Source organism: Salvia miltiorrhiza, chromosome 3, assembly GCF_028751815.1.
Source record: "Salvia miltiorrhiza cultivar Shanhuang (shh) chromosome 3, IMPLAD_Smil_shh, whole genome shotgun sequence".
Taxonomy (NCBI): domain Eukaryota; kingdom Viridiplantae; phylum Streptophyta; class Magnoliopsida; order Lamiales; family Lamiaceae; genus Salvia; species Salvia miltiorrhiza.
Genome location: NC_080389.1, coordinates 53,162,902 through 53,173,933, shown reverse-complemented (window position 1 = coordinate 53,173,933; position 11,032 = coordinate 53,162,902). Strand labels below are relative to the sequence as shown.

Sequence of the window (11,032 nt, the reverse complement as noted above, 5' to 3'; positions counted from 1 at the left end):
GATTTGTCTAATAGGTCAGGGAAAGGACCTATATATAGGCACAGGAGATAAATACAGTGTAGAACTCGAAAATACTGATAAAATCCGAAAATCCCGCAAAATCCCGAAAATTCGGAAAGTCCCGTCGGACACTATTCACTATTGCGCGCGACTTTCTTGTTTTGGCCATAACTTTCTCGTCCGAACTCCGATTTATGATCCGTTTGCGCTCACGAACTCCTCTTGAGACAAAATACAACTTCTATTTCTGACAATATTTCCAAATTCCATCTCGAAAATCCTGTAAAATCCATCAAAGTTCGAGCAAGTAACATAGTTCACAAGATAAAGCAAAAAAAGCACAAAACAATCATCCAACACTCAATTCCTTATAAAAATGACATTATATGAACACTAAAAACCATGAAAAAATGAGTGTTATCACCAACCACGTTTGCACTCCATCCCACACTCTTTCGGATTTCGGGCAAGACAGGAACACGTGCTCGGCCGATTCGGGTGAATGAAAACAAGCGTGCACATCATCTCCTCCGTTGTCAGCGACACATTTCTTTTCCCCAGATTGTCGCAAGTTGGCATTCTATTTTTCAGCATCCTCCACGCGTTCACTCGTGCTTTATGAGGAGCCGGTGTGTCCCACACCATTGCCAGCTCCTTCTCATTGTTGACTGCCGGCTCGTTTGCGTTCCTTGAGGCCTTGATTGCCAAGAAGGCAGTTTTCACAGAAAATTTGCCATCTTTAGCTCCACACCAAGTCCATTCATCATTGGCTCCTGTGCTTGGAAAAAAAATCAGAAATAAAAGAAAGCAGAGAGTTAGTCGCCCCCGTTCTCTATCGAAGAGCTCTCTTCTCCATTTCAGCTCCCATATCCATCTACCATTTTCCCACCTGCCCAATTCACTCACAAGAGCCTCCCTATTTTCACACAAAACGAACAACCTAGGGAAGATAAATCTAAGGGGTGTCGTCCCTGCCCATGGGTGAAGCCAGAATTTAGTATCTTTTCCCTCCCCTAATTTGCATTTGATGTTATCAAAGAACCACCTCTCTTTTGAGCTCCCCCCTTTCGCCAACACTAACGCCCACCATCCGTTTGCTAACTTATTTTGTCCCGCCCAGCTCAAGCCCCCTTCTCCCCACTCTAACTCCCCATAAATAGATCTCACGACTTTAACCCAAAGCAAATCTCTCCCGTTTAAGTAGCGCCAAATCCACTTCAACACCAAAGCATGGTTAAGCCACTCAATATTTCTAAAACCCAGCCCCCCCTCACTTTCAGCCAATTACAAATACTTTCCCAAGCACAGCTAGACAGCGAGCAAGACAAAAAAAAGATGTTTGGATGACTCTTCTTCAACAAAACAAATGGGGAATCTAAATTCGAGTACGTGGCTGATGCTCTTAATGCGATTGTTAATTTTTGTCGACTTTGTTATATTTTATTTTTAAAAAATAAGGCAATTCTTTTTTACATCCAAATATACTCCTTCATCATCCTTAATTAAACTCAATTAGATTTCCTCAATCCGGCCTCGATCAGAATTTATTAATTTTTAATAAAAATTTAAAAATTATAAATACAATATGATTAGGTCGGATACATCAGAACATCAACAACGCATCTAGTTGGGCGGGCGCGAGCCGCGTAGCGCTACCCGAGGGAGGGCTCACTCCAACGAGGTGGGTGCAGAGTCGGATAAGCAGAGCGTCAACACCGCAACTCACTTGGCGGGTGCAAGCTGCATAGCGCTGCGAGGGACATGGGGAGATCGTCTAGTGCGGAGTGTTTTGTTGAAGACCCGTGCTGTACGCGCGCAGGAAATAAATAAATAAATAATCTAATTTTATACGACTATTTTTTTTAAAAAAATAGGTATTATAATCGTTAAATTTAAATTTAATAAAAAATTGGTTTTAAAATTTAATAATTAATTTAATCTATAAATTTATTTATATCAAAGAGAAAATAGAAATAAAAATTAGAGAGTTCGATTTAAACGGCCCCGGGGGACTATTGAATTTAACAACAAATTTTTATTATAATTAAATAAAATTCTAACTTAATTAAAAAACATACAATATAAAAAATCGATTACAACAAATAAAAAAAAATTACATATTCCATCCTCGTAGTGCGTAATTTTTCGCAAACAAATTGTTGTGAAAAGCCCATTCTGTCGGGCCCATTTTCAACGTATCCTTGCTCATGATTTGGAAGTCGACTAGGTCGCGTTGAAATTGATTGAAAATGTTCATGCATTTTGCCATGTTTTCCATGGTCTTGGCGTATTTTGTCTTTCTCCCATTTCGCCAACGACTCGACTTGCTTACCTTTTTCTTATGTCGCTTGGCCGCCTTTTGGCGTATAGGCCTCGTCGTGATGTTCGATCGGAAGATGTCGCCATGTACCCTTCATCGGAGCCCTTAGAATGCTTCAAATAATGGATGTCATTGCTGGTTGATGCGAATCTTTGAGATTCGCAAATAATATGCCAAGCCCCTGGGTATTTGAATTGACCGTGTGTTCGTTTTGATAAATGATTTGCTCATCACTCATGCCACTTCACTAATTTGCTCGGCAGTTTTGTATATAGCCTCTCAAACCGTGACGTTCTTTTGGACACGTAAAAATGCGACATGAGTTGCTTGTTGTGGCGTGGAATAATGTTTGGAGGTTGTTGATCGTTGTATTTCTTCGCGATTTCTCCCCAATACACAAAGGCCTTTTGATCGACTTCCTTAATGGCGTTGAGCATTGCCTCGGGCAACAATGAGCATTGCTTGATCGTCTTCAGAAGAGTAGGTATCTCGATCACTTCATCATCTTGAACAAATTGATCCCCTCAAGACCCACCAGAGTGAAGGCGTTTGATTCTTGAGAAAATGACGAAAAGGCGCCGAAATAAGAGTTTGAAATCCCCAGCGACGACGCATGATTTTATTGGTTGCTCAATTTTAATTTCTATTTTTTTGAAATGAAAAAAAGACGAAGAACGATGTAAATACAGAGTGAAAAAGAATAGAAAAGAGTACCGTTGAGAATAAGCCAATTGCTCTTTTCATATTTTCTCTCTTTTCGTTAAAAATTTATAACTTTTTATTTATTTTGTTGTGTATATATGAAAATATTCTTTTTATTATGACGTGTAATACTCTATAAAAATGAGTAATGTTAATTTTCATTATCAAATAATTTAAAATTATTTAATAACTATAATTATTATTACACTTAGTACAAAGTTGAAAATTTACATTTTTAAATTTTGAATTTTATTGAGTAATTGTATTTAATATTTATACTTATTTAAATATATAGTTGAATTTCAATATTCGCAATGCAGATGGGCGTACTAGTGATCATAAGAAAGAGGAATTGATGATTGATCCGTCCCAATGTTAATATTTAGGTATAGAGAATGTCAAATTTTGAGATTAATGCCCCTAATCAGTGAGACACAGTAATAATTTAATATGTTTGGCATCTGATTCATAAACAGAGTGAGACTTTTACACAAATGCATTACAAATCCTATAAATCATCAGTAATTTTTTGGTGTACATGATATGGCTTTCACACCAGCAACATAGATTTAACCAATCAAAAATGAAATGAAATTGAGAGAGAGAGAGGAGCCAGGGAAGAGGCAGTGCATGGAAAGGGCAACAACACCATGTATGGTGTTGAGAGGTCCATCCCATGCTCTGTCTCGTCCCCGTCTCCTCCTTCATTAGCTCGCTCATCTCTTTAAACTTTCACAATACATATATAAATTACCTCTGCTCTGCTCTGCTCTTCTTCTTCGCCTCCATTTTCTGTATATGCTGAATATGAAATAAGATGACAAAAATGTCCTAGTCTTGCAATGATGATCAATTTGGGCCGCTACCTATTTATACACTATTTAATTTACTTTTACATTGTGTTGTGTGAGGATTTTCTGGTAGAGAATTATTGATGAAATACAACAAGTACTTCCTTCTCTAATAGTACAAGTGCCAAGCAGCATAGTACAAAATATCCACCCTTACTACTAAGACTATGACATGTGGTACTTCATTATAGTATAGCTTGTACGTCACCCTCTTCTTTTACTTTAAACACTTCTATATTTCAACGCTACAAGCACTCCAACATAAAAATTTGCCTAAGACTGGATCAAAATTTGCCAAATTATACATTCAAATTTGTAAGTACAATAATTTCAAACTTTAAATATAATAGATATATGGTACTGTATATACTCTTTTATTTCATAGGCAGAAATTTTGCGTCTAAATCCATTGGAATGTGTCTTTATTTCATATTAGTGATGGATCTGGATATAAAGATCTTGTGACAGATCAAGATCCATCAAACTGTTTTGTCCCTTTATGAAATAATTTTTTTTTTTGTCAAAATCTTAAATATATATATAAAATCTTCTTTAGTCGAAAGGTAAATTTTATCAATTTAATTATTTTGATGATAATTTATGAAATATAAGAGAAAATTAATGCTACTATAGACTACATATCAACAATGATCAGAGTCGGTGCTCGTAAATGATACTAGCATATCACTTGTTTCTAAATAAATACTAAAACAGTAGGACAAAAATTCTAACAATGATAATGTAAATTGCGTTGCTATTGCAATTCAAAAGTTGTAGATTATTGTTACACGTCCATGTTGGTTTTGAATCCAGTTTTCATTAAATTATTTGATCATACACGAATGCAGATTCAATGGACTTAAATTTAAAATATATTCATGAACCGCATATAAAAAAGAATTTAAAATTAATAATTCGTCCAGAACTGAATTATTATTTCATGGCAGGAAAACTGAAGCTCTACTTCCGTAGCACAAAATGAGGTTACTTTCTTTTTTGGCGGATATCAAATAATTACACAAAAGTAGGTGATTCCATCCATTGTCCCAACTCTTTTCGACTATTGCTGCGTTTACTTTGATGAATAAATTTATTCATGGAAAATGATGGATAACACAAATTTATGCCTTTAAATGTCTTCTTCTTATCCATCAAAGTAAACGCAACCTATAACGTTAAAATGGTCAATCAAGAAAATGGAATGAGTCAGTTTCTTCAAACCCATTTCAAAACAAGGAGATGTTAATTATGCCAAATGAATGAATGAATCATGCTAATGACTAACTCTTGGGAAGAGGTGGGATGCACTGAATCAACTCTATTCCTATTATTGAGATTTAGCAGGAAAAGCTAGTCACAGTATGATCAAGAACAATAAAAAGAAAATCTAGAGTGTGCTGCAGAAATCAAGAAAATATACCTAACACTCCAACAAAAACTCTTTACAAGTCGACTTGTTGTGTCCAGTACCTTTGCATCTACTGCACTGGAGTTGGCGCCTCCCTACATCTTGAGAGCTAACTCGCTTGGTAGTAGGCCGGCCAGGTGGGCGACGAGTTGGAGGAGGAGTTACTGTCACCGCCAACTGAGAAGTACCCTTCTGCCATGTACCCTCTACGCTAGTAATAGGATTCACCGACTGTGAGTATGTTATTCTATAGCTGTCAATTGTGAAGTATCTAGAGCAAAACTCATGCGGATGACGGCCTAGACAACCTATAACCGCAATTGCATGGCAACAAGGCAGCCCTGTTAGCCGCCAACCCTTACAAGTACATTCACAACTGTCGATATCAACAGCTTCAATCGTATCTCCACAAACCTCAAATCTGTTACCGCCTGATATTGACACTTGAAGATTCCTGAGCTTGAGGCTTTCCTGGTCAAGCCTTTCCTCCATTGATGGAGTCAACCTCGTTAGCCATTCCAGAGATTGTGTCTGCCGGGAATATATCAATTCCATAATCCTATTACGTATTGCATCAACCATCTGGGTTATGGGCAATTCATGTGCATCTGATGCCCAACTGTAAAACTGCTCCCCGAAGTCGGATGTCATATGGTTGTATCTTGCACCCTGGAAAAACGCATTCGCCCAGTGAACAGGCTCACTTTGCATCACCCAATTATATGCTTCGACTGATATATTTTTTATGCTTTCCACATGCCTCTGGAAGCCTTCAGGCGTAGAGGCATGAGCTGCACTGCGAAGATCTTCAACCATAAGCTTCTTTACTTCATGCGAGAATTGCCCATTCAAATCTCTAAGAAGTTGTTCTGATAAATAGCGAAGACAAAATGCATGATAAACATCCTCATTCTGAAAAATTTCAGCAATTGACTCTCTCAATCCTTTCTCCCTATCTGCTACAATAGTTAATCCACGACACATTGGTAGTGCAGTCTTAAGTTGTTGTAAAAACCAGTGCCAGTTTTCATCCGATTCCATGTCTACAATAGCAAAAGCAACGGGAAAAAATCCATCATCCCCATCAGCAGCAGTAGCAGCCAATAAAGAGCCTTGATATTTTGACTTCAGAAAGATACTGTCCAGAAAAAGCAAAGGACGGCAACCTTGTTCAAAGCCATATAGACAAGAATGAAAAGAAACAAACAGGCGATGAAAACTTGAATCTTCTTTAGTGGTGAAAGTGGCTAGACTTCCTGGATTTGTTTCCATTATCTTCTCACAGAAAAGTGGTAACTGACTATATGCCTCTTTATAAGAACCCTGAAGCTGTTCCTTAGCAATCTCCTTGCCTCTCCACGCCTGAAAGTAATTCAGCTGGACTCCATATTCCTGCTTGATGTCATTAACAATGTCCTTCGGTTTGTAGTTTGGGAAAACCTTCAGCTTCTCCTTAATGATACTAGCAACCCAACTTCTTGTGGCTTGATAACCAGTAGCCAGCACCGAACCTTCACATGTATGTGTTGGATTCATTTTCTTTATACAAATGAGCGGGGTGGTTGACAATCTGGATGCATGTATTCTCCACGGACAGCCCTCAGCCTTGCACTTTACAGTCACACGATGGCTATCATTCTTCTTGTACTTAAAAGCAAACTGATGTGCGATGGCATATTTTCGCAAGGCCTCACGAAATTCATGAACACTATTGAACCTTTGACCCACACCAGTGATATTGTTCTGCCACTGTTGTGCAGCTTTAGTATGCTTTTCATCATACGAAGCAGTGAAAGAAATTGGTAAAGGCAAATCACCGGATATGGGCATCTCGCTGGATATAGGCATTTCACTTGGTATCTCTGTTTGAGCCTCATCATGGTTAGTATCACCAACCACATCAAAAGCTGCACCAAGCAGGAGATCAGGCTTGTTTATGTCACCCACAATATTGTCCACCATACTTGGGGAAGCATCAACAGGAACCTCAGCTTCTGACAAAGTTGTCCTACTAGACCTGCAGATACAATTTTTCTACATGTTTTTATGCTCAACTCATAACGATTCTAATAAACTTTTAATAAAATATCTACCTACTGCCCGGCATGTGGGACACATCAGGGGCAGCAATTTCTTCTGTCATAACATATATCTCGGCAGAGTCAGAGTCATTATGAAAATTGATCATGCGCTTGAGATCTTTGTCATTTGAAATGCTGATAAGGGTCTTCTTATTTCCAGGAAGGAAATATTTGATGGCCAAGGTACCAAGATTGCAACTAAACATCTCTGCTACCTCTAACTTGAAATCTTTAAACTTCATTTTATCATCAATCTCCATAGCATGAGCATCACCACCTCTATAAGACAATAAACCTTCTGGGTTGGACTCAAATTCACCACCTGACTGACAGATGGCTATAATTCTCTTCCCAACCATGATTATGCAACTGGTTATTTATGGAACAAATATTAGATATCAGTATAAACCTCATACTCACTGATCAATTCATGGAAGCAAATTTCAGAGGAGAGAAATAGAAAAGCAGCCAATATCAAAACAATCCTTTAGACGGTCACCTCATGTCATTTATGAATACATACGGGGAAAATTTACATTTTCAATCATGGGATCAATTCATCTAGTGAGGACATCTAACTAAATTTTACCACCTGACTGACAGATAGATAGAATGGTTACGTAACGTCTTAATAGCAGAAATATTAGATAGGGCACAAACCTCGCAAGAAAATAACTACAATAGTGGGGTCAAAACAGCAAATTTCAGAATAAAGAAAACCGAAAGCGACCAAAATTAAATCAGTAACCATACAGTCACCTAATCAATCCGAATCTTCAGTGTCTAAACTCCTAAATCTTCTCAGTATCAACTCCACAAGGGATAAAATTCAATACTAAAATTCAGAACCATTCCACAAACTATGAACAACAATCTTTAAAATTCAGAACCATACTTGACACATAAAATTGTCAAGAATCCAATCTTTAAAAAATGAACAACAATAGAAGGGGCCATAGACCAATAAAGTATGAACAAAAAAGTTCAGGCTTTTGCACATTACCCCTGCAATTAAATGCACCAACCAGTTACAGCAACCGATAATCGCCCACCATGAAGCCAACACAGTCCGTCCCTTCACAAAATAGGAAAAAAGTTAACATCCACAATGCCAAACCTCTTACTACTCCAAAGAAATTCCAAAACCAGTACACAGAAAAAAAAATATTCAACAAAAAAAAGTAGTCTTGACTAGTAAAAACGTCAAACCCTAGAATAAAAAAGAAGAGATTGAACCAGGAAGAGAGTTACCTTTGGACAAATATAGGACGCCCCGCTTAAAGATTGCTCTTCTGTGCGATCTGGGATGATAAAATTAATAAAAGGGTTTTGGAAAAATTGGGTGAATTCAATTTGGGAGTGAAAGCACAGGGGAATCTTTGCAGCAATGAAACGTTGAGTTGTGAAAGGTACAGTTGGGAAAAGGAGAGGGGAGTTGGGGGTTTGAAAGGAGTTGTGATGATTGTGTATAGATAGAGAGATAGATTGAAAGAGTTTCGAAGAATTTCGAAGAAAGATTGAAAGAGAAAAAAAGAGTGGATAAAAGAAAGGTGTTCCAATTGTAGAAACATTACTATGTATCTCGAGGGCGACGTGGCCACCCCCAACAATCATTTCTGCTTCTCCCTAATTTTACTCTATTTTTTAGTTTCAAACTAGCTTATTTTTAATTATTTTTTAATTTAGGAGGAATTTTTTATTTTTGGTTTTAAGATATATACTTATTCGAAGGGCCAATATCGGATTAAACTCAACTTGTGAGATTTTTTAAAATTAGTAAAACACAAAATGATCATGAAAGTTAAATATATTATGGTATTTGGCCAATCTTGTTAAATTTTTGGAGCTGAAAAGTGGACGAAAGATATAATTGATACAAAATTGAAATCGATAATTCATGAATTAAATGAATAGATTTTTTTATAATTGATAGTGTTGTAATAATTTGTGATTAGTGTAATCTTTATCCTATTCCAAAAGTTATATTGCAGTTTTCTCACTTGTACATAAATAAGCAAATATGATTATTTGGGATTAAACTTGTTCGATATTTGTTAAATGGGGGATCGGGGAGGCCAAGTTTTATAAGGCAAGACTAATTTTACGTGGCACTGTCCCAAAACTAAGTATCGTTTGTCCACTCAATTGAATAGTTTATCTTAAAGCTAAAATCTATTTAATTCTATCTAATCCATCAAACCAAACATTACCTTCATACAATACAATGGTGTACGAATAAAATTATACTTCCTTCGTCCATTAAAAGTATAATATTTTTGGTGGGCACATGTTTTAAAAAAATGAATGGTAATTTTCATGTAGTAGAGAAAATATCACATCATTGCATGAAATGAGTGGTTAAAAAATGAATTAAGGGTAATTTTTTTGTAAACAAGGGATATTTGTTTTGTGGGTCATGTTCTAGAAAATAAAATGTCATACTTACCTTTTCATGAACGGAGGAAGTATTATTATTTATTATAACTTATATAAGAGTGGTCTCCTTTTAAAGGTAGAATTGTCTTTTATTTTAAAAGGGTCTATTAGTTTTTTGGGGGTTGATTATAGTATATAGCCTTACTTTCAACGAATTTCTATTTATAATTTTAATTTATCTTTTTTTTGTATTATTTGAACTTTTAAAATTTGTTCAATTATTATGATCAAAATAACACCAGATTGTGACAGTAATTATTCTTTTGTACCAAAATTACACCTGAAATGATGATCAATCGCCACAAACCATGAGCTTAATGTATTATACACCAATCACTACGAAATTACACCGGTGGTCCGATGACGATATGCAACCATAAAAGTTGGTGTTCATATCTCTTTTAGCATTTTCTATGGCTATATGTTCCACTTCTTGTTGGTTCGTTAGTACATTTGTGTTCTTGTAGTATAATCTACCTAATGTCCATCTATGTCATTTAGGAAGACTTTCGTTTAAGCCAAGTATACAGCTATGACTTCCACCTCATCATTCATGCATCGGAAGTGTTCATTGTGTGCAAAAAAAAGAAAAAAGAAAATACGTATATTTAGAGACAAAATTTTAAGTTCATGTACAGAATAAAAAAATGTGCAAAAATTGGTATATTTAGGCATTATTATCCTAAAAATTTTCGTATTATGCATTCATCTTATTTTATCTTACTCTGTATGTAAAAATTAAAAAAAAGTAAGTCATTACTTTTTAAACTAGGAATAATTTTGTAAATTTCTATTATGTTGTGAAACCGTGAATAATCAATTGAAATATCTAAACAAGCAATCTGATGTGTTTATTATATTTCATACTCTGCTATGAGTAATCTGTAACATAAAATTCAAATTAAAATATAGACTGCGATAATGAAATCAATAATTCACACTTTACATTCATCAATTATGTTTAGTAGTTTGATTTTTTCAACTTTTCTAAATGTGTTGTATAACTATTTTTCAATTCATTTCTACCTTTTTCCACATTGTTGTTAAGAAATTCCTAATATTCTAACTATTTCAATTATTTTATCACAAATAATGATAAGAATCTCAAATTTTCTTATTTTCGATTGAAATATCCATAAGCATCGCATCGTCTGCATCAGGTCACATTTCTGGCGCCGAAATATATAGTTTTGAAAAGGTGAAGCTCTAAATTGCTAGGAAAAAAACCCTAAAG

General features: G+C 35.8%; 1 protein-coding gene across 3 annotated transcripts; it reads right to left on the bottom strand.

Moving 5' to 3' along the window:
- Nucleotides 1-2,015: 2,015 nt before the first annotated feature.
- On the bottom strand, nt 2,016-8,973 carry LOC131014358 (uncharacterized). Of its 3 annotated transcripts, none has more exons than XR_009098184.1 (5): nt 8,614-8,919; nt 8,366-8,437; nt 7,375-7,731; nt 3,777-7,298; nt 2,016-2,963 (listed from the first exon to the last, which is right to left on the bottom strand). XR_009098184.1 is itself a non-coding variant. In XM_057942311.1 (4 exons), exons 3-4 carry the CDS (start codon nt 7,719-7,721, stop codon nt 5,294-5,296), a joined length of 2,352 nt encoding a protein of 783 aa, XP_057798294.1. In that variant the 5' UTR covers nt 7,722-7,731; nt 8,366-8,437; nt 8,614-8,973; the 3' UTR covers nt 2,016-5,293. The 3 variants fall into 3 exon arrangements, 1 of the variants encoding a protein (XP_057798294.1); XR_009098185.1 differs by having other exon boundaries at nt 2,016-2,875; XM_057942311.1 differs by having other exon boundaries at nt 2,016-7,298; nt 8,614-8,973.
- Between the last annotated feature and the right edge of the window lie 2,059 nt (nt 8,974-11,032).

Coding starts and splice junctions, on each gene's coding strand:
- LOC131014358 (XM_057942311.1), bottom strand. CDS start 7,721: ATGGTTGGGAAGAGAATTATAGCCATCTGTCAGTCAGGTGGTGAATTT. Junction 7,299..7,374: donor TCCCACATGCCGGGCAGTAG/GTAGATATTTTA, acceptor TTGTATCTGCAG/GTCTAGTAGGACAACTTTGT.